Source organism: Plectropomus leopardus, chromosome 7 (genome assembly GCF_008729295.1).
Source record: "Plectropomus leopardus isolate mb chromosome 7, YSFRI_Pleo_2.0, whole genome shotgun sequence".
NCBI classification, from domain to species: domain Eukaryota; kingdom Metazoa; phylum Chordata; class Actinopteri; order Perciformes; family Serranidae; genus Plectropomus; species Plectropomus leopardus.
The window spans coordinates 27,919,042-27,943,366 of record NC_056469.1 but is presented as its reverse complement, the minus strand read 5'-3'; the positions used below and the strand labels follow the sequence as shown (position 1 = coordinate 27,943,366).

Below are 24,325 nucleotides of genomic sequence, written 5' to 3'. Positions count from 1 at the left end.
CAACTTCAAAGGGCTCAGAGAGGTTCACAATATAACAGTCAAACCAAGTTACTGTCTGTCAAATATAATAGACCTCTCATGGCTTAGTTATAAAACAAGTCACTCAACAGAGACTCCACCGCTGGAGCAATGTTAGCTCGGCACAAATCAGAAAAGAATTTAGTCAATAGACTTTGCTCAAAGTCCAACTTTACAGGACACAGTCCATCCGTCATTAAAATGCACTGCAATGCCAGATCATTATTTTTGAAATACTTTGTAATTTTCTTGAGATACTACATAATTATTCTGAGATACTAAGTCATATTTGAGAAAGCTTCTGTCATTATTTCAAAAAAGTTTCTCATTATAATCTCTTACAGGATCTTTCCATATTTTTTCATCACAGTAGTGGAAATGGACTTACATAAATGACAACTGTTGTTGGTTGAGAAAAAGAAGAAGATTATTATGTTTATAGTGACCTGGTTTAATTTTTTTTTCACATCTTTTGGTTTAGATGTGGGCCAAGGACATATTTACACAATCACAGCGTTGGTCTATTTCAGCAGTAAAATTGCTAATAGCACTGTACAGCAAGATCAAGGAGGACAAATGCAGATGTGAATATAATATATGAATATAAAGAGACTACAGCCTACAACAAGTCTGGCTTAAAGGTTTAACGCATTTGAGCTTCAGTCACATTTAATTGGTATCTTTGATGTGGGTCTGATAGTCTGCTAGTTGCACACATAACAGTATTTATCTGTTATTCTGCATTATTCTGTAGTTGCTGTACATTCAAGGCGATAAGTGAGAACAACATTAATGTTTGTTTTTAGGATTTTTAGGACAGTAAAAAAGCCGCACACAATGTGAATTTTGTAAGTCTGATCCAAACCACATTTGGAGATTGTTTGAAATGCCATTCCAATCGGATTTCTATAGATGCGTGTCGGTCCGGACACTGTGGCCCCTTAAATCAGATACAAAAGTCATTTTGAACACAACATACAACTATTTTGTCAAATCCAGAGTCACAGATGTGCTGAGCATGTCCACACTGACACAAGCAGAGTATCAGATGCCAAAATAAATTGTTTGGAGGCTGAATTATTGGACCTCAATTTCTCATGCTTCCTTGTTGGTAAGCCACGACACCGGCTTTGCTACGTGCTACGTACGTACACAGAGAAATGAAGAGACAATAATAATAAAAATGAAAAAATATACAATTTACAGAAAAAACTACAAAGAAAAAAAAAAGTAACAGTTTCCCTAAAGGAAATGTATAGTTTTTAAGTCTATACCCTGAGTTAATGTTTTTTTGTTTGTCTTGTTTTTCAAGAAAAAAAGAAAGAACTGTGCCCTCTACCTCTAAACCTCTATAGACCTGTACTGAAAAGAAAATCAACAGCAAAGAGAGTGATGCAGAATATCATAAGTGGGGCAATCAATATCACGCATCTCATCTGAGCTGAGAACAATCCAACAAACTGAGCTTTAAAGGACAGGGAGCTCTTTCACCATGTTGACATGAAACCTCTGCACTGCTGAGGAGATTTGTTGCTAATAAATGACTTAGATTGGTCTCTTGAAACTCAAGTGCATCCAGTCTGGTGCCACCAGTCTTTAAGACTACATCTTTAAGCCCTAAAGCGCAAAAAGAGCAGGACTGCTAACAGCATCTAAAGTAAAGATGCTGATGCACATGCAGCTTGAAGGTCAATGACTCTAGGACTGACGATGAATGAAATATGAGAATCGTGGCCTCAGTGTGGGCTAATACCCGGAGCTTGGCCATCCAGCCTTCCACAGTACATTCAGATCTTCCACAGAGGTCCTGGGATCACAGGGAATAAACTTCCAATCTGTGATTCAGTCTCTCCATCAAAACAACTGCATCTCTTTCACCCCCCCCTCCAGCGGTGGAAAGTCATTCATTCAATCCTTACGCCAGGTCTTTGAGCGAGAGTCTGGCTGGAACACAAGGCTTAAAAGAGGGATTGGCAATGCGGCCAGCAGCGGCTAGTAAGAGCTTTATACAGACACACAGACAAATTCCAGCACATGCACGCACCAGCACATGGCCTCTGAGACTGTTGGAGGAGTGATTTGGATCAATATCCTGCTCGGACGTGTGACACTCATCTGCCGGACACGTGTCCAATAGCAAAGGGCTGAATGTGATCGCTCTGAAACAAACAGTATCTTACACGGCCAAAGCCAGGCCAGGGCAGCGGCTGTAGTAGTTGCTTGGGTGACAGTTGTTATGCTAGTACTGGTTTCTGTCTGAGACTCAAACGTTTCCTTGTCTGGACTTCTGGACTTTGTGTTGTTGTAAAGATACAGATCATTTTTAGCCATGATCGAGAAAATGTCACACAACCACTTTGGTCCAGACCTAGGCCGTAGCCTTGGAGTCAACACTGTAAAGGGGGACCCAGTCTGTCAGGCAGGCTGGTGGTCCTCCCTGAGAAAAAAAGTCAAAATTAATAGACTCCAATTCCTACTATTGAATATTATTTATCATGAGCTAGCAAAGCAACTGTCTACATATTAGACTGTATAAATAATGGATGTAGCTACCGTGATGTCACCCATTGGTTTGTGGACGGCCGTTTCGAGACCTCGAGTTCAGCATTTTGACTGTCGCCATTTTGGGTTTTTAGAGCCAGACGCGACCATATTTTGACGAGAGACAGCTTGTCATCTAAGCGACCCAGCTCTTAAATATGAGTAACTTTGGGTGATAAAAAGATGTAAACAGATGAGTTACATAAAAATTCACCCCCTGTGCAGTCGTCATGAATGCTGAAAAAAAGGGGGGGGCTGTGCGGCACGTCTTCTGCCACTAGACGGCAATACCTGTGACCAATCACACCTGAAGCAGGTTTTTTTCCTTAAGTCTAAATTCTTGCTTGTGTTGTACGTCGCTTTGGATAAAAGCGTCTGCTAAATGAAATTGTAGAATTGTAGAATTGTAGAAATTAGAGACCAAAACTGTTTTTGTACCAGGCTGTACACATGTTTATTTCTGGTGTAATGTTGGATAGTTTAACATGGGGGTCCGAGGGGATTTATTCTGTTTTGGAGCCAGTCTCAAGAGGAAAAACAGTTTTTGCCACTTTGGCATTGGCTTCATTTTTTCAGCTCCTGCGTAAATTACACATGCAGCACAACATAAATTAGTGACATTTTACTCAGACTTCACGTGGGCAATCAGACAAATATAATAAAGACATTAATGTTAGTTAAATACGACCGCCGTCATACTATACTGGGATATGGAAACACTACTTGGACAAAATGCACGCTAAACTGCAGTTTTAATTGAACCGGTAGAAATAATAATCTCAATTTTCAAACTTAATTAATGATAATAATTACATTTGCTGATGATTATTCCGGACAGCTTTGCATAGGTCCCGTGGTCATAGAATTTTTTTTTTCATCAATATATGTTTGGTAAATATATGTAAATATATACTAGGGGGACCCTGGAAAACATTGTTGGGGAGAGAGACATCTGGAATACATTGCTCAGCCTGCTGCCCCCGAGACCCACCCCAGAAAAGTTGATGAAAATGGATGGATTAAATTTTCCACATAATATTTATTTATTTATTTTAAAAATAGGCGTTCTTCTTGTTGACTGTTGCTTTGTACTTTATTTCTTTTAGTACCTGTCCAGGCATCATTAAGCCACTGGTATCATTTGAGCACCAGTATCAGGTAAAAAAACCCAAATGATACTCAACTCTAATCCTTTCAGCAAATACCATATTGTTTCCAAAGAATCAATATGTCACATCATGATGAAACTTGTGACTTATGCCAATTCTTAGTCTTGTTTCACTGTCCCAAACTGATGAGACACAAAAGACTACATAATAAATATTTGCAATATGTAAACTGGTTATGGCACCAACAGTTTAAATTCAAACTGTGGCCACAGAGAAACAGCAGGTGTCTTCATAACCACCACACTGCCTCCAGCATGCCACACACGCCGATAGACCGCGGAGCTACAACTGTCATATTCATAAAGGGAGCGCTGAACATCCCACAGACCCATTTATTATACAACAAAGTTGTTTAACAATCACGCAGAGTGGTGAGCAACCAATAAGTAATAATAATAATTACCCTGTTTATGCAAAGGCGCATTGTATTGGACCTCAGTCATTCTGACAAACCCGAACACAAATCATATGGGAATCCAGGACACACACACACACACAACTACACAACTCCCACGCAGCAGCTTTGTGTTGAAAAGCATGAACAGACCAGCGTTATGCAAAATGACAGACTGAACAGACGGACTATGGCCCACGTCAAACCCCCTTCCACTGACACTTCATCAAAAAGTGGTCACTACCTTAGATAAACTGACATTATAGCACAAAAACTCTGAAGAGGTGTTAACCGTAAGAGCTCAGATATTTCAGCTGTGTGTGTCATTCATCCGTCATGGACAGCCATGAACTAGATTATTTTCTATGGTCACTGTATACACATTCTCTTCATACCAGCTTCTGTGTCCCCTCAGCATGACTCAGAACATTAGAGTACCTCTCTTGTATGCTTATGTGGACATTAGAGCCCAGCTGATACATCGGTCAGACGATTTTATTGGCTGCTATAGGCCCATCACAGATAGGACGGTATCAGCTCACGTCGTTGGATACACACAATATGAAAAGTTCTTCTTTTTTTTTTTTTTTTTTTTAAAAGAGCATTATGCAGAAAAGATGCTAAGAGTAATTTATAATTATTGTATACCCACTTAAGTTTTTTACTCGCCAATAACACTATAGCCACAGTGGACATAAAACATTCTTGGCCCTCAAATGCGTCCAATCTGCCTCATACATACATGCATCTAAGGCCCTGTTCACTCTTGGTATCAATATGTGTCTTAGATGATCAGATCAAAGTTTGTAAACGCACCAGAAGCGTCCTCTGTGCGTCGTGAGATCCAATCGCTCAGATCACATTTGGAGTGCCACATTATTTCAGCAGTGTGAATGCTAATGTGTCCTAGGTCACAATCAATGACTGCCTATTCAGCTGACGTCCTTGGCGACTCCCTCCTGGATAATGAACCTTTGATGCTGACTGCTGGTAGACACGGCTCTGGGGGACTGTCCTTAGAGCTGCTCTACTCCCAGACTCATAAAACATCAGTTCAACATCTGTCCAGTGAGTACAAGCTAATACAGCAGCAGCTGTTAAATGACCCGACAAACTCAAGGCGACATCGAAACAGCTCGCCTCTGTCATTAACCCCATTAATAATCGTTAATTTCGATGCTAACAGATAGCCCTGACTGTGCGTGTGGGAGGACTTTAACCAGCTGTCCCAAGCACAAAGCTCACACTCCCACAGCAGAAGTCGCCTGGCAGGGGGTGCAATTGTCTCATGGTGAAAAAAGAGGAGAACAAGTGGGGCAAGGAGTGTCTGAGGCAATCAAAGCGCTGTTCACAGCTTTACACTGACGCAATATTTCACCCATTTTAAATATTAACAGCTGAAAGTGTGGGTGCAACAAACTCTCTGATGGTTAAATGAGTTAAATTCAACAAAACATTCAGTCTTTGCCAATGTTACTAATGTATGTGTTCATTTATTGTACAGAGAGGGAAAGTGAGATTTAATCAGAAGTGGTCACTCAGGACACTTCTCGTTTCTAATACCAGGGCTGAAAAGACAAACTTTTTTATATATTTTTTTTTTATTAATATCTTGTCATTTTGCCTTTATTTGACAGAATAACTTTCGTGTGATAGGGTAAAACTGAGGGGATGACACGCAGCAAAGGGCCGTGGCCTGGAATTGAACCCCATGAACAGAAAAACTCAAAGACCTTTGCACACCAAGTCCAAACTTTTCATATGAGATTTTTAAATCTGCCAACTGATAAAAACTGTTGCGCACAAAAAAACTTGTACGCTGAATCCAATGAGTTTTATTTTTCTTTTCATGGCCAAAATTCACGTGCTACCTGAAGTTACCTCCCTGGCTGTCACCACCCTCCTTCTGTGTCTTACATTTGGCACCAGGGCAACCTGAAGAAGTTGAGCTCTCTCTTTCTCCATACTCACGCTCTCAAACTCTCTCTGTGTGCCGGTCCTTACTCTGCACTACACTCTCCTTGTCGTCATCATCATCATCATCATCCACCTGAATACTATCTGACCTGTTGAAAATAGGCCACCTGAGACATGAAAAGATACTGTACGCCCTGGTTCTCTCTTTTGTCCTGCAGGTTATGTCACATTTTCCTCACCACTTTTGGGTCAAACAACTCTCTGTAGGCTTTTGACAGATGTGGAAAAAATGCAAAAACTGAACTTGTAGCCAAACTTGAATGACGGAAAAAAGTTTCTAAATCTGTGCGTGACTGTGATTGGCACAAGGTGCAACAATTTCAAACAAAAAATACAAACTTGAACTTGTTCACCTCAACCAGGACAATGTTAATAACAGGTGTAAACAAGGCCTCTTCAATGCTCTGCTTTTCCCAGGGGGAATTTTTCAGTTGATAAAAGATGTTAAACCCCTTAAAAGCCTATTTATTGCACAGATTACTTTTGAATTTCATTTATTTCATGAAGTTAAACCATAAATTTCTTTAAATAAATAAAGAAAATGTTAAAGACATGACAAATAATCTCACAAAATTAACTTATTGCCGTCATGTGTTGTAGTCAGGCTGCTGAGGAAGCCCAGACAGCCTGAAGACAAACATGTAAAAGGAGAAGACGTATATGTGAGTGTGAGTCATCTTTATCCAGAGAGTAATCTACGTTTGTTTACAGAGCTGTGTGGGAAATGGTGGTCTGGAAGGCGAAGGTGATGTGGTTTCGTGCGTGATCAATATAAGGGTCTGAGAAGGAGTGTGTGTCACCAGAGAAATGCCTCCACTGCATCAGCTCGGACATGCTGCGATGTTTCTGCTGCACCCCTCCACGGTCGCCCTGACGACCGAGCTGGCACGGCCTATCAGAGACCTGCTCCTCTTCCTCCACGACAGCTGAAGATGAAGAAAAACAGTGTGAGAAATAAAGTCAAATAAGTCCTGCTTTCAAAACCTTACTGAAGCAAAAGTACAGAGGTATTATCAGCACACAGTACATTTAAAAAAATATATTAATTGTGCAGTAACATGTCCAATGTGTTTTGTTCAACAGTGTTTTATTATTTATATAATATTTTGGGGTTAACATTACTGCTGTATTAAAGGATAAGTTTATTTTTTTTAACCTGGAACCTATCTTCCCATATTTTTGTGTGTAAGTGACTAACAAGAAAAACAGGTTTTGAAATTGGTCCAGTATCGAGCGAGATCGCTGCGAAACAGGCTGCAACGTAACCACTCACAGCATGTTTACAGCGTCACTTTACATCCACTAACGAGTGCCACTGATGAGTTCATATCATCATTCTAAGTCTTTTTTTAAGAATTTTGAAATTCGGAGGTGGTCTTTTTTTTCTGAGAATTTTGAGCTTTTAGAATGTTTTTTTGTGTCTTTTGTGCTTTTTTCTGCATTGGGTGCCTTTTCTTTTAATACTTAAAGTATATTTTCCTGATTACACTTACATTTGCAATGCAGGACTTTTACTTGGAAGAGAGTATTTTCACAGGGTGGTATTAGCACTTTTACTTAAGTAAAGGACCTAAATACTTCTTCCACCGCTGGTTACATTCCATCACTGGTGTAAGGTGTTGCCTGTGTGCTTACCCTGGCCTGAGCCGTCCATGCTGCAGCTGCAGTTCAGCAGGTCGTGTGTTAGACAGAGTGTGTCTGTCAGGCTAAAAAGATCTCGCAGTTCACTGGTGGAGAAGCTGGTGTGCTCAGCTTTTTTGCCCAGGTCAACCACTGTCCCAGAGAGCCCCTGTTTGGACACCTGTCTCTGGAATATGCGCTCCTCAATAGTGCCTGTGAGCAAGTAACACACACGCAGACACAAAGCTCCACATGAGTCTGCTAAATGAAACACTGAACGCACTGGATTGTTTTGTTTATGTGTCCTGACCTGCTGTGAGGAGACGATAGATGTGGACAGTCTTCTTCTGTCCATCTCGCCACACTCGAGCCATTGCCTGGACGCAGCAGAGGGGAACAGTTACTGAGGAGAATTACACACATGTGCACAGCGCCATCTGCTGGATATGTACGAGTGACAGAGTCTTGAGGGTGCTGCACTCACACTTCTAGTTCAGATTTGGTGCGCGCAAAGAGTCATTTTCACACTGACTTTTTATATACAAACTCATTCATTCTACAGTTTTGGTGATGTCATTACTGGTACCTAAGTGGTGAAATTAAATTCTAGTGCTGGACAGAAAGTCATGGAGCAATCAACAGCTGTTTCTGTGTATATTTATGTTCTCTGGTGTCACAAAAAATAACTGATTATGAGCATTAAGGCCCTTTACATTTTTGGCAGGTTTGTGAGTGTGCGTGTCTTACCTGAATGTCATTGGCAGGGTTCCAGTCGATATCGTACAGCACCAGGTGGGAAGCGCCCACCAGGTTGAGCCCCACTCCGCCTGCTTTGGAGCTCAGCAGAAACAGAAAGTTCTGAGAGTAGGAACTGTTAAAACCATCCACCAGCCGCTGTCTCTGGCTGGTGGGGGTGTGTCCGTCAAGTCGGCAGAAGGTGTAACCAAAGTGTACACACAAGTCCTGGAGCAAGTCAAGTGTCTGAGTGTAGTTGGACACGACAACCACCCTGAAGAAATACACACACTTTGTCAGTATATATAAACAAAAATGAAAAATGCAAAATGAAAAATGCAAAATGCAAACACACACACACACCTGTCTGAAGGGCTGATTTGTCTGATAGTAGCCAGCAGGTCTGACAGAACCAGAAGTTTTCCAGAGTCAGCTGTGTTGAATCCACCTGAAGAGTAGGATTCTGGGAAGAGCTCAGCCAGGCCCTCGTATAAAGTGCTCTCCACTGAACCACTGTCGGTTCTTTCCTAAAAAACCAGAGTGCTCATAATTAGGACTGACAGCAAGAACTATTATCAATGCAGGCTACTTTGACCACAAAGATGATACTACGAGTTCAATACACAAAAAAACAACATAAAACATTTAAATAACATTATTATCTTAATGGGATAGTTTGGATTTTTAACTGGGGTTGTATGAGGTACTTATCCATGGTCAGTGTATTCCCTATGGCGGTCAGTACTGGGATGTGGGCGATTAGTCGATTAGTCAATTAAACATCAATACTGTAGTCGGCACCATAAATGTTAGGACTACTATACTTATTTTTAAAGTTATTATTATTTTATGTGAATGCATGCAAGCATTGAAAATGTTGTTTTCATAATCAGGCACTTTTCATGATTATTTATTTTCTGAAAGCATCTCGTTTGACAGAAATGTTATTTCTATTTAGTGAGTTGCTGTCAGAACGATATGCAGTGTTAATAATGCACAGTGTGAAGTGCCATAAACTTCAGCAGCATTTAAAACACGATTTGGTCACTGAAAAAATGTGATGAACGAGTTTAAGTGACTGTTATGATAAACAGAATACTGTTCTGGACAGAGATCAACTCACTTGTACTTGTTTTCTGAGAGTTTTCGTACTTGTGACTGGTTTGCGTTTAAACTTCCGTTTGAACGTCAGGGAAATTAGTCCCTTTTACGCACACTAATAGTTTGGAGAAGCAGACTAAGGCCACAAAAACCAAGCAATGTATTGATGTGGAAGGGAACAAAGACGAAACAAATTTTAGCCACTTAAAAATTCTTTACAAAAAAATATGATTGTGTGATTTTGGTAAATCTGAACTAACCCTTTAAAAAACTAAAGTCACATATTAACAAACAAAACCAGTAGAGCAGCAGCTCCTGCTCAGTGTGGTGAAAGTGGCTTCGAAGAGAGCAAAGATAACAGCTTCAGTTTCCCGTCGAAAAGAGCTGTCTGTCTGCAAAGTAAAGCCGTGAAAATATAAATATAGCATAAACTGATGTTGATTGTTTTGTGTGGTAAAAATACATTTTGGCTGCTACCCCTGTCCACACTTTTTTTGCTTAGCTGCAGTGTCAGTGCTGCTGCCTGCCATCTACCATAGTAGTACCTCACAGATCCCCACTTCAAAAAATTCCTAACTGTCCCTTTAAGAGGCTGGATGCAGGTCTCACTCCCCCACCGACTGACAAAGCCCTTAACCTTGACAGTGGAGTGGAGCAGACCCGGGTGGTTACAGAGCTTCTTCAGTGCAGTGATGCAGGCCAGGTGTGTGTGAGTTTGCACTGAGCCCTGCAGGCAGGCCCTGAAGACTCTGTGGCAAAGGAGATGCTTGTACAACTCTCGCTGCAGAGGAGACGGCTCACAGAACAATGTCCAGTCGAGACGAGGAGGCAGGTAGCGGTTGATAATCTCCTGTGTCCGTCTCAGGATGAACATGCCAGTCAGGCGAGAGAGCTCCGCTGCACGCTCTTCTCCCAAAACGCTCTCCTCCTGTTGAAAGACACATCAGGTTTAACACCAGATAAAGTTGTCGGTATGCAAATAATTCCATCAAAAGAAGGAAGCAAGAAGTAGCGTCACCTCTGTGCAGGAGGGCTGTCTGGAGCGTAAAATCGGCTCTTCATACACTTTCCTGTACGCGGTAGATGAGCCGAGAATCCCCGGATTAACAAACTCTATAATAGCATAGAACTCCTGCAGGTCGTTCTGAACCGGGGTGCCTTCAAAACACAAGGGCAATCTGTTATAAAACCTGCACAAAAGGTCGAAGTGGTTTTACGAGGGCCTCCATGATTCTCTGTCACTGTACCTGTTAGTATGACTCTGCGGGTGCAGCTCAGGCTGCTGAGGGCCGAGGACGTTTTGATGCTGCTGTTCTTTAATCTGTGGCCCTCATCGCAAATTATAAGACCAAACTCCACTTTGTGCACCTGAAAGCACAAGAAAATAATATTATAACAAAACAAGTACATGACATAAGATGATTTAGTTAAAACATCTGCATCTGACAGCAAGACACAAGGTGAACATACCTGCTCCAGGCAGCGCAGCAGCATTTCGTAGCTGATCACGAGAACGCTGTGCAGAGGGGATAACACAAACTGCTCTATCCTGTGGTCCTATGTCAACAAAGAATGTATATTCATAACTTAACACAGGGTTATCGAAGTAAAACTGACATTTAGTTATGAAGTGCTTTAAAAATAGTCCAGAAAAAATAAAAGTCATCTTTCTTTGGCTGTATTTTATTAGCTGTTTAACAATTCCTTGCTGAGTAAAGCATGATAAATTGAACCTAAAACCTCAGATCTCATAAAAATCTTTCCACTTATGCTGCTTAAGCTGCTTGTAAAGAGTCCCTTTCTGTAAGACAGAATCTCCCCGTCTCTTCTCACCTGATCTACAGTGAAAACGCTGATCCTCTCACGGCCCAACCACTTGTTAAACTCTGCACCCCAGTTGTGCACGAGGCTGCCAGGCGTGACCACGAGGACACGCTTAGCGACTGGTTTCCCACCATAAGGTCCTTGTTTAAGCAGCGTCCAGGACAGTGCCACGCTCTGGAGGGTTTTACCCAGACCCATCTCGTCAGCCAGGATGGCCCCGTGGCGACCCACAGCTCTGAGGCATATGAATAAAACATACGAGTATAAGAATCCTGATATGTTTGTGGTGTACAGAGAGGTAATTTTCTCATCTGTATCTGCTCAACTAATAATATTTTCACTATTATTGTAACTGTATTTGTCTTTGTGTTGTCAAAAATATCTATTCATTTATACATATCAATTCTGAATATTATATTATATATTATTACGGTTTCAGTACTCATTTTCCTCAGTATCAATACACCGGTCACTCTTATTATCAATGGTTACTAGAGTTATTCTAGTGTTCTTTGCTACAAACCAAAAAAATAAAAGTAGTCACTGTCATGTAACAGCCTTGTTTTTTTCTGTGTGTATAGTTGTGTATAAGTGTTCCTTTGAAGGGGGCTTTTTTTTTCGTAATGCCAGATTTATTTCATCATCTTACATCTATAACAGATGAATAGTAACTGAAATACCAGGTAAAACACTGTTGTTGTTTTTTCAGAATTTCAACGACTGTTAATTAACAAAAATTAACACATACAATATAATATGTATTCTATAAACATGCCAAGTATTTCCCCTAATAATAACCAGCAACTTCAAGTGGAGGAAATATCTGTGTACATCGTATTATTTGTACTTTCCAGAATAATATATTCGGATTCAGGTCATCCCTTTAACAGCTGTGATTACTTTTCCTGCTGTGAGTCTAAAACAGATTTGTGTACTTAAACTGTCTTTGACCAAATGTTACAGCAGTAGGCTCCATTACCTCATGCCCATGACACACTCATAGAGGAAGAGCAGGCCGTCTCTCTGGTGGGGTCGCAGGTGATTAGTTAGGAACGGGTCGACGACGACATCAACGACAGGAAGCCCCGACTTGTTGTTTGACCACTGGTGGTTTGCAGAGGGACGAGGCATCACCAGTGCACCTGCAAAACAGCCAGAGATGCTGAGTATGTAATTACATGTATATTTCTGAAAAAAAGAAGTCAAGTCTTTGAACAACCCAAAATATGCCAAAGGGTATAACAATAATGATATATCATTTAGATTTATTAGTCCTCATACCTGGAGCCAGTGGGTCATGGCGAGGTCTGCAGGTTTGCTCCTCCTCTGATTTGGCCCCTGGATGATCAGCTCTCCCCAGCAGCGTCGGGGGGCAGAAAGGTTTGGACGCAAAGCGACGAGGGGGAGGTGGAGCAGACTTTGTGAGTGGCTCTTCTTTCTCTACCTGGACCTCTTGAAAGCAACGTCCCCGGGCGAAGTCCTCAGCAGAAATGACCCCCATCACCTCCACCTCCTTCCCTCCGATCATCAGGGTCTCTCCCTCGGACAGGGAGGCCAGCGTGGACACCTTGTAGCCACTTCCTACACAAAATCAAGCAAGAGAACGTCCGCTGAAGTCGTTCCTGTGTATTGTTAGAGAAATTATCTGAATGTCTTTAAAATGTTCAGATTAATAAGTCAGTGTTCACAGCTTGTTTTTGTCGCACCAAAGTGGCAAAAAAAATCAGCTGTTGCAGTTTGAAGACATAAATTAATAAATTTCCCACTTCACAAAATACCACATATTGTGTATAATATAAATCAGAAAATACAATCCATTCCTTGAACATATTAAAAATAATTATTTGACTGAAGTTGACTGAAGTTGAATTTCTAGCCTTTCTGCAGGAGTAAAGGTGTGAACTCAAGGTGTTGTCTGGCACTAGCAGAAAACTGATTTAATTGTTGCAACTTCACTGTTGCAAAGAAAACCACATCGATTTCTGTTTTTCTGAGAGACTAGCAGTGTTATTTTTTACCGAGAGTGTCCTGCCTAGTCTGGCCCTTCTGTCCTGTGTGAGTATTTACCCTTTGGCAATAATCCGGGAGATCAGCACACTGTATTAAAAGCTCCCAGTAATTTCAATTGTGCAACATTTGCACTTTTAAAAAAACATATCTTTTGACAATGCTTGACAATGATCTCCTCTCCGATTTTTGCCTTAGTTTGATTTTTTTGATCCAGCACCTGTAAGATTTTTGGAAGTGCATACCCTCTATCCTTTTTGTTCCAAGTACTAAGCCTAACCATGACCTCTCATTGGCTGCATTCATGATGATAAAACATGACAAGTAAAACACTAAATGTAAACTGGGGTGTCTCTGTCTCACCTTTGCCAATGTCTTTTCCCTCCATGTCTTTCAGTGTGACTGTGCGTCCTCTTGTAACCAGGACCGCATCGCCCTCCCACCGCTTGTGCTTCCTACTGCTGGCTTTACACCACATCACACTGAAGTAACGCACTCCGTCCTGACTGCAGTTTGAGCCTGCAGCCCCAGAAACACAGACGGACCCCGCTGGAGGCTGCGGGGTTTGAGGAGGGTAACCGTTCGCTCCTGTAACACAAAGACACACAACACAGTGAAAAATCAACAGAAATATTGGAAACACAACTCACCAGCAGAGGTCACTGCTACACCGAGGCTGCACATCAAACTACACCTTCAAAGCAGCAAAGACGGTGACAGCGGAGGCCTGTTTGAAATGTAATAAACACAAATCTAGTCACATATTAACATACTTGTTTTAATGGAAATGATTGGACGTACGGAAAGAGTGTAAAAGAAACTGACAACACTTGTATACCAACATTACAATACAATCAATTTTGTAGTCACACACATTAAATAACAATAACATCACAAAACCGATTCCACATCTCCCTTCTTCTGATCACTGACCAGAAATTCAGCAAACAGAAAAAAGTTCATGACTTGAACAGATTTCTCTCACATTTATGTAAATTCAACCACTCACAGAACAGAATTTGTCATCATTAGCATCTTGTGTTTAAGGCCTCCGGCAGTTTAACTTTTACTTTTAATCCTAGGTTAGTGTGTTTGTTTGGAGAGACTATTTTTTATTATTTTCAACCAGCAGAATTCTCATTAAACGTCCCTAGTTGCTTAACTTAAAGTGCTACAAGGAAATGCATTTTTAGTTCATCACATTTGATTTTTAAAGTCATCTAGTTGAAGTTTTTTTTACAAAGAATGCGCTCAGCGATTAACGTTTCCCCCAGATATGATCTGTGCAGACTCCTACAGTTGTGAAACTGTTACCACAACTTTTTTAACCAGATCATTAAAGGGAATCTTCAGTATTTTTAAACCTAGACCCTATTTTCTCATGTTTTTGTGTTGACTCATAGGAACAACCATATTTGACCACTCAAAACCAGCTGCAATGTAACCCGTGTGGGCAAATGGGAAGGTTAATTTTACATCCACTTAAAATTCTTGTTTTTGTCACTGACAGGCTCAGATTGTTATTCTAAGTGTCTGACAAAATCACAGAGAGAACCAGAGAAATTAAATGTTTCTCTGTATCTTTCGCTTGTCTGTTTCTTACTGTGATCAAGTCTCAATTCTCATTCTGAAATCTCACACGAGAGGTGACGTGTTGCAGGAAAAACATCAGTGGAAACATTAGTGAGAGATGGAGAAGAGTTTGCTGTGTTGCTTTCTGTGGGTTTTTGTGCTGTCTTGCTTTGTCATGGATGAACATTTAGCTGAATTCAACAATTTAAAAAAGTTTGTCAGTTTTCAGAACGAGACCTCTCTTTAACGAGACTTGGTCACAATTAGAAACAGACTGGATCAGCCAAAGGAATTGAAAACGTTTCATTTCTTGCAAGGTCTTTCCCGTCTTGTTGTCAGATAATAATAATCTGAGCCTGTTAGTGGCAAAAACAAGCACATGTAGGAGACGTACAACATGTGCAATTTGGAGCTGCATTTACACTGAAATATCCCGCCGTTATGCCACCTCGCCGTTCTGTAAATAATGTCCAATCACAGAAAAAGGGACAAAGTGGTCTCGCTTCTAAGCCAGAACCAGAGGTAGTAACAGCCTCAAAAAGAGGTCTTTATAAAATGTAAAGCCAGAAAGATGTGACCATGGGCAGCACAAGTATGACATTTTGACGACGTGTTTGTGTGCGACCCACCACAGGAGATTTAAAAAGCAGCTGTTAGCACTGCAGCTTAGACAAAGAGAAAGAAGTGCAGCCGTAAATGTTAGCAAACTGGGAAAACAATGAGGTTCAGGAGCTCTTTACCTTCCGAGCAGAGGATGAGATCAGCTGCCATGTAACACAGAAGGAAAATGTTTATGACTGACATGGCTTTTGTTATTGTGTATAAAGCAATGCCAATGTGTAAATTTTATGTTAGGCAAGAGGCAGACGCTCTTGTGTTTAACATCACACCCATCATGGCTCTTTTGATTTTGGGATGCGGTAATGTGGTGTATAATCACACACCGGAGCAGCATGATGCTGCCATCGTTTGGTTCTGTGTAAAAGTGTAGGGACGGTATAAAGGGGGGACTTCTTTGCAGCCCTGTAGCGTGCTCTCTGTGTATAAACAGCTTGGGATTACACTGGAGTCTGTTCTGCCACTGCAACTGCTGCCCTCTCTCTTAATACTCAACCAATTTAAAAAAAAACCTTGCCTCCTTTTGTCACTTATACACAAAAACAAAGAGACATAGTGTCCAGAATCAAAAATACCTAAGTCTCACTTTAACAAGATGCTATATTTCCAATAGATACATATTGGCGGCAGATCTAGACAGAAATTACCATCAGGAAATGGTACACTCCATTTATTACTACCAATATTCCCTTCTACATCAGGACTTCCACATTTATTTTTCCTACTCTGACCAGTCAGTGTTAATAATTTGAGCATTTACAAGTCTTGCTGCTGCCTCTGTCAATGAGAATGATACATTTTTTAACACTGACAAGCATAAACACAGACCAATGGCAACACAAGTCAGCCTTATTTTGCAATATGCAAACAGGCTTTTAGCGTCTGTACGAGGCACTATGTTTCCAAAAGAAATTCAAGTTCTGGATCAGCTCTCACACTGATGAGTGTGACTGCTCCACAGTTTTTTCTTTACACTTAAATCTTCTCAGAGCCTTTCCCTTTCTAACACCGGACGCAGATGTGCGTGTTTATGCTCGTTATAGAGGAATTGGCAATCCGTGTCTGAGTCGAGCAGCCTTTAGTTTCTCCACTTTGATTTTGGCTCTCAGAAGTTCCTCCTCCAGTTCCTGCTTCCTCTTCAGGCCCTCCCTCTTCTCCTCCAGGTACATTGCAACTTTCCTGTGATTTGCTAACACCAGCTCGTGCTCCTCTTTGGCCAGGTGCAGAGGGCGAAACCTGTCTGTCTCGTGGTGAGGGTAGATGTCGTTGGGGTAGAGGTCGTGACGTAAAGGTAGCGGCGAGGTGGAGAGGGGGATGTTAACAGAGGAGGGAACGGGAGACAAGGATGCTTCGTAATCATGGACGCTGCCCAAGTCCTGCTCCCCCTCCCGCTCCTGGCCTCCGTCCAGCCCTGGCCCAGTGTGTGTGGCGAGGATGGGGAGATCTGGCGGTGGTTTAACATCCTCTTCAGGGTCCAGCTGGACCACCTCATGAGGGATACTTGGGACAGCTGCTGAGTAATCCTGGAGTCCGGCCAGAGAGGAGCTGCTGCCAGGATGCTCGACAGGAGAGTTGTGCTTGCTGTATATTAATCTACGAACAGAACAAGTTACAAGAACAAGAACAAGAACAGATAAAAACAAGTGAGACTAGAGTGCTTAAACGGCATTTATTGAGTGTCTACATCGTGTTTATGTGAGGCATGTGTGGAGACCTCTGTCGGTGACGATGCACGCTAAATTAATGAAAAGATCAGTTGACTAATCAAAGTAGACAGCAGTTAATTAAGTGATTCAGCAAAGTAAAAATAGCAAACTCCTACTGCTTCCAGCCTCACAGATAATATGATGTCCTTGCAGTTTCACATTATTGTTATTACACAATATTGTTTTTTTTGCCAATATCCATTATGCTGATATAAAAATAACTCAATTTGCGGATAGCCGTTACCGATATAGATTTATCTACTTTCTTACCCACCTAATTTTAGAGATCAAGTCTCTTCTGTAGTGCAGTTAACATAATTTATGCATACCCTTATCCCACTGGCCCAGCAGCAGACACTGAGATATTGTTATTGTATGTAACATTAATTCATTATGCAAAACAAGAAAAATACTTAGAGTTGATGTTTTGCACATGTTCACTTTGTAAATCAGTCAAATATATAAATAAATAAATATATGTGTGTGTGTTCATGAGAACAGCAGAAAATAGCAAGCCGACATGCCGATATTATCATGCATCCCTAATAATTATGCATAATTAATTAATTTGGGTACTTAAAATAATAATAATAATAATTTACACTGAAATTACACTCTCCCAAGCCAAAATCAATATATTTTATTATCATTATTTTTTATTATTATTTAACTTACTTTCTGTTGCATTGGACCAAGTTCACAACATTATTTTGGGCAACAGTTTTTAATAGGTTATTTTCTCATTGTAAAAAAGAAAAAACCTACATATATACACTACATGTGTATAAGTTTCATATGCCTGTTTTTGTGTGCACATGTGTGCATTTTTACATGTAGTGCAATTCTGTACGAGGTAAACTACTTAGTGGTTTGAATTGTGATAACAGTTTCTTTAATTGTATTTCTTCTTAAACCACATTCAAGAAAAATGACAAAAAAATCTACCTTGTACCTTTTCATATTATTTATTATTTACTTTGATTTTATTTATAATTTTTCATTTTTCAACGATTATCACTTTTGTTATCACATTGCTATATTTTTGTATTCTCATTATTTGATTATTTTTTTTTAATTTTGGGGGGTCCAAGGAGGATGGAGTGAGTATGATTGAACGCTTTTGTGTATATTTACTGAAAAAAGAAGAATTACGTTTGAATTCTTTTTTTTTTTTAAATCCCTAAGATTCACCTCACACTTAATTGGCAATTAAATTAATTTCAAAACAAGACTTGAGCATTATCTATGTGGGTGCATAGCACAAAACAAAAAAAAAAATGATAGGACAAACTGTATTTTCCTGTTGAGCCTGATGATGTAGATAGAGGAGGAAGGAAGGGAGGGGCCAAAGTCACAACTCCAATACCCAATCAGATTAAACCCTAATAGTTGAATGAGTATCATGACTACTCATTGTTAATGATGCTAAACTCTCACCTGATCCTAAAACGTGTGTTTGTGCTCGTGTATCAAACTGTACCTGCGCAGCGCCTGGTCCTTCTCGTGGATGGGCACATGGTGAAACAGGTGAGGGATCATCTCCATAATTCTCCTGGTTGGCTCCGAGATGCTGGCTCTGTACTCCGGCTGGGCGTGTCTCCGCTGCATCACTTCCTGCTTGGCTGACTCCTTCAGCCTCTTGTAGAGGGTCCTGAGGCCCTGAGCCGTACGATGGGGTCTGTCCCCTCCCAGAGCGTTGTACTGCTCAGCCACAGTGTCCCAACACTTGTTCTTGTCCACGATGACCGCGTGCTTGTTGGTGTGCTCCTCCAGGATGCGGATGTGAGGACGGACCAGCTTCAACAGGTCCAGCTTCTCGGAGAGGGTGAAGTTGGAGGAGCGAGCTTTACCCACCATACTGGACAGAAACACAGAGCTGGATGCCATCTTATAGCATTGCGGACTCACGCAGACCAAGTCAGGCCTATGGCTGTCACCGTTCAGCAGGCGCACTCAGTCCTAAGGCTCCTCACCCTTCCCACCTGTCTTTTTTGTCCCTGCTGCTGGCTTCTCTAGGTCCACAGTGATAGAGCCAACACTGGTCTTACTCCCTTAAATTTCTCATTTTCCTCCTATTTTTCTTCTGAATCAAACATAAGCTATGTCTAACATGTGCATGGACTCATACACTACTCCTGGTTCCCTCTCAGCCACGTTGCACAACAAAAACAGCCTGTGCTGCACACAATAAGAATCAGGCTTAACTAGGCCAGCCTCGTTTAGGCCCCCGCCTACCGCGGAGGGCTTTGGATGAATTCCTCCCAGCTTAGGCTGACGTAGCTAAGCCGCTTAAGCCCAGCCCGACCTACTTACAGCTCGGTCTCTCTAAACCCCAAACCAAGCACAGCACAGAGCACAGCACAGCCACACTGCCTCCACATTATAACACAAGCAGCTGCAGCAGCTCTGTCTCTGTCCTGCATAAACAGGGAAATCAGTCTTTAAACAGTGTATTACAGGTTACTACAGGTCACGGGTCTACTTCCCAAAAGTGAGATATAGCGCTGGCTTAACTAACTGAGCAGGGGGAGGGGTTTGTGAGCGCGCTGCGCATGCCCGCATAAACACGTTTCTATCCATTTTATGCCGAATGCTTAAAATGAATCAGAAATACCGATTGCTGTGATTGAAACACGTGTAGAGGGCGCGTGGGGAAACCGTGCCTAGAGAGCGAGCCGCGTGCGTTCAGGGAGGAAAACAGCGGCACTAGTTGCTCCTGCAGGAGGAGGGAGCGGTGGCTCACTGATCCTGAGCACAGTCCTAATCTGCCCGGCGCTGCCGCTGCACTACCCCGTTCATTTGCATAATGCTGGACCTGCTGTCACTCAGCTTCAGCCCGCCTGGTTTAACATCCACCCTCACCGCGTGCGTGTGTGTGCGTTTGTGTGTTTGTGTGTGTTATTATTAGTCACAGAGCCGGGACAGTCGGGCACTGCGGAATGACAGAGCGCTGTCACTTAAGGAGGCGTCACACGGTTTTTAAATGTAAAAAAAAGACTGAAACGCAACTGTGCTGAATGACAGGCACGCAGGTTTATAATTATCGTGCAGTCAAATCAAGTGAAAGCATCCACACTGTGCTGTTGTGATGGTACAGGTGATGTTTGACAGTGAATCTCAGTGTGTGTGAGAACAAATGTACCGTGGAGAGAGCTGGGCAGGTGCTTTATGGTTAAGCTTACAGGGGCTGTGAGTTAATCAGGGTTCCTGCAGCTTACAACAGGGTCGATTTAAGACTTTTCAAGGCCAATTTTCTACAAACCAATATTAAAGATGGACAATTTTATTTTGCCCAAATGTTAATTGGAGTTTTTGGGCCACATTGAGGATTTTCTTTTTTTTTTTTTTGAGAGTACAAGAATAAAGTTGTAACATGATGAGAAAAACGTTGTAATATTACAAGAATAAAGTTGTAGTTTTACAAAAAAAAGTCATTATGAGAGTAAACTCTTAATATTATAAGAATAAAGTAGTAATTCTATGAGAAAAAAGTCATAATTTTACAAAAAAATAGTAATGTTATGAGACGAGTCGTAATATTACAAGAATAAAGTCAGAATTTTGTGAGAAAAAAGTGGTAATTTTAGGAGAATAAAATTGTAATTTTACAAAAAAAGTCGCAATATTATAAGAATAAACTCTTAATATTATAAGAATAAAGTCGTAATTTTACGAGAAAAAGTCATAATTTTACAAAAAAAAAAGTAGTTATGAGAATAGTTGTAATATAACGACAATAAAGTCAGAATTTTGTGAGAAAAAAGTGGTAATTTATCCAGACTGTCTTCAGAGCATCTTAGAGATCAATTAGGGATGGTTTCCTGTCAACACCAATGCTACTTTTATCTACTTTTTCCAAATGTCCGTACTCATACCTGTATAACGTGCCATATGAATTTTATCCACTCGTGTTGTTAAAGTGTACTGTATATGCTTAACTACAGTATTGTGTATGTCTTTTTCACTACAACGCTGCATGGTTTAAACTACTGTACACACTGTTTTCTTTTTTTAGGACATTAGGTAATATCAGGTAAAACTGCAAATTAAAACTAGTTGGGGTTTTTTTTAGAAAATTGGGTTCATTTACGTTTGTTTGAATATTGATTTATGCATTAGTGTCCCCTTTCAAAGAAAAAATAAATGAAATTTGCACAGAAAGGACGGATTTGTGTTGGGACAAAACATTAAATAAAATAACATTTTTGACTCCAGGACCTATCTCAACAAGGTTTAATTGCACATTCTCCACATGACTATTCTTGCCCCATACCAGGTACTACCCCAGCCTTTTTGTATCTTACCTGCTGGTCTGTTGTCTTCTGTCTCCTCTTCGGAGCCATTGTTGTGATGTTCTGTCTTAGCCTCATTTTCCTTACTCTCTGCTGCACTGAGAACACGAGCCAGAGCCCTTGACAAGGCCGGAGCAGGCTGGGCAGCTTTGGGCTGGACATCATACTCTGTTTTACTCGAAGCTGGTGCTGCTAAACTTCTCTGGACCTGCGGGATGAGAAAAGGATGATGAGAATCAAAAGACTACTGTGGGACCATACTTAAGGTTAAACCTTGTGAATAATTACCTTTTCCAGTGCATTGCCTAAACCAAGTTTAGGGGTGAGGGGCTTGGATTCAGCCAGGAGACTTGAAGTTGATGCTCCAGGAGGCACAAACCGAGGTTTTTTCACAGCATTACCCAGGAGCTGGCTGGGAGCTCCTGAGCGTCGCATTTTGTTACTGGCAACTCCTGATAATCTTAAGATAGAAAGCAAATAATATCAATACAATAATTAATGCTGGCAACTATTTGGGTCCTTTTCCAGCATATTATCATGTCATTTAGTTAAACACAAAGTATTTGTTAATATATGGAGTCACGTTAGAAATTATGCAAAATATTAAGATTTATCAGAAGATTAAGTGAATGATTACTGTCAGTGGACCTTGCAGTTTCTGAGCTCAAGTAATTATCTTAAATACTTTTTATATTTTGCAATTTTTTTTTGCAATTGATGTACTTTTGATTTATTTTTCTTTTACTTTTATCATTTTATGTACTTATTTGTGTTATGTGTGAAGTGATTGCAAACAGCTGTATTTTACAGCATGGAAAATCTAAATGAAAATATTGTTGGGGAGGGAGGTGTAAATAAATAAACTTGATCATTTAAGCTCTGACGACAAAGAATTAAGAAATTAGTGTCTTAAAATAAAACCCGTACAACGTGAACTGGAAACATAACGAGAGATTTTATGAAAATAAAACTAATACGACCCATTTAATCCCGCTCTTCTCATTAACTGATAAGGTGGCAATCAGTTTATCGAAAGCTGCCTACCTGTTTCAACCTTTCTGCGATTATTTGACCTTCGATACATCTTATTAACAGTAAAGTGTAAACAGATATAGCTTTATTAGCTTAAATGTTAGCTTCATTAACTTGTTGCATTACTGTCAGTAAGCTAGCTAACTCGCTCGCGACAAACTAGCAACACTACATTCACGGTTGAAACTCGGCTCTAACGTAACATTTAATAACGTGTCACGACGTGTCATACATACCCGGACGAGCTAAACGTTTGAAGAAAACATTTAAGGTCACAAAATGTCACTAAAGTCGACAAATATGAACTCTTTTTAATCCTTTCTTCCTGTATCTCTCCACTCTGTTCGGGTTCTCCCGCTGAATGATATGAAGAAACGTGATTGGTTGAACCTTGTCAGTGGGCGGGTCAAAACGAGTGGGGTGCGTTTGATTTCTTATATCGCAGTAGTTTACTTTGAACACTCTCATTGAATCCCGCAACTCGTCAGGACCTGAGTTATAAATCGAGCGCACCTTGTAGCTTTCTGTTGTGACCTCACTTCACCCATTCAACACCGACAGTAGAAAAAGAAAAACATAACAAAACCAATAACAAGCTTAAGGAAGTATTATTTAAGATATTACATATAATTTATTCAGTAAAGCTTCTGTTGGAAAGATTCAAGCTGAATATTGATTATTAATGTAATTTTGTGGGCTGGAAAAATGAAGTACCCCCCCCCCAAATTTATTTACATCAGAATGCTTTGGATTGCTTTGGACAACTTTCTTTCAACAAAAAAAAAGAAATTTAAGATAAATGTTGTTATAAATATAGTTGATGTAATGTTATACTACTGGCAAGATAAGATTGGAAATAAGAAATTGTTTGTCATGCAACTTTTTACTGTTTTTTTTTTTAGAAAAATTTCATTACATTTCATTTCATTACATTATATTGACATTATGAAATTTGAATATATTTTTTTGTTTGTTTGCCTTTGAGTTTTTTCTTTGTATTTGATCTATTTTTAGTTATTTATGTATTTTTTTTGTTTTGTTTTGTCCTTCTGTCTATGTGTCTGCGTGCATTTTTGTATTAATCTTTTATTCAATTCAAGTTCTAAAAAAAGCAGACAAGAAAGAAAATCTCCATAATATCTACATGTTGGTGGGGGTTTGCGTATTTTTTGCATAATATTTAATATATGTTAATTATTTTATACCACAGGATATTTTGTCTCGTTTCCACCACCCGCTTTGATATTATGAATTTATTGAAGTAATACTCACTGATTTAAAAGAATCAAAATGAACAGTCTTGGTAAAAAGTAGCTCGACATACATACTCAGGTACTATACTGTATATTTTTTGAGTATTTAAATTCCTGCATACCTTAATTAAAGAGGGAAATACTGCATGTTTTCCCCACTAAAAGGCTCTGAATGCTTCTTCCACCACTGACTGTGAGAGAAATGTAAGTTCATAGATTATAAAGGGCCTGAGATGAGTCCAGGGTTTTGGGTTGCTCTTTGAATTTTGTGGTCTGACAGTTGTTGTGTCATCTGACGTTGTGCAGTCTGTAATCCAATCAGGGAGAGAGAGAGTGTGTAATCCATGTTAATCCCACATCCAGAGAGCGAGAGAGAAACCCGGGATAGGGTGGGTCATTAAAACAGTTGAAGGACAGCAGTAATCTCTGACGGCACCACAACCGTTAGCTTTATTGGTGAGGCAGA

The 24,325-nt window shown here is 40.4% G+C and overlaps 2 protein-coding genes across 2 annotated transcripts; both read right to left on the bottom strand.

Moving 5' to 3' along the window:
* Nucleotides 1–5,184: 5,184 nt before the first annotated feature.
* On the bottom strand, nucleotides 5,185–22,942 carry rad54b (RAD54 homolog B). Its single transcript, XM_042490443.1, has 16 exons — nucleotides 22,843–22,942; nucleotides 21,863–22,034; nucleotides 21,587–21,782; nucleotides 13,750–13,974; nucleotides 12,661–12,960; nucleotides 12,359–12,521; nucleotides 11,389–11,614; nucleotides 11,026–11,112; nucleotides 10,803–10,923; nucleotides 10,574–10,713; nucleotides 10,193–10,483; nucleotides 8,818–8,981; nucleotides 8,467–8,728; nucleotides 8,030–8,096; nucleotides 7,735–7,932; nucleotides 5,185–7,025 (listed from the first exon to the last, which is right to left on the bottom strand). The coding sequence occupies exons 2-16, from the start codon at nucleotides 22,007–22,009 to the stop codon at nucleotides 6,805–6,807; spliced, it is 2,808 nt and encodes a 935-aa protein (XP_042346377.1). The 5' UTR covers nucleotides 22,010–22,034; nucleotides 22,843–22,942; the 3' UTR covers nucleotides 5,185–6,804.
* Nucleotides 16,614–19,216, bottom strand: LOC121946037 (fibrinogen silencer-binding protein). Its single transcript, XM_042490444.1, has 2 exons — nucleotides 18,763–19,216; nucleotides 16,614–17,169 (listed from the first exon to the last, which is right to left on the bottom strand). Exons 1-2 carry the CDS (start codon nucleotides 19,167–19,169, stop codon nucleotides 16,614–16,616), a joined length of 963 nt encoding a protein of 320 aa, XP_042346378.1. The 5' UTR covers nucleotides 19,170–19,216.
* Nucleotides 22,943–24,325: the final 1,383 nt, after the last annotated feature.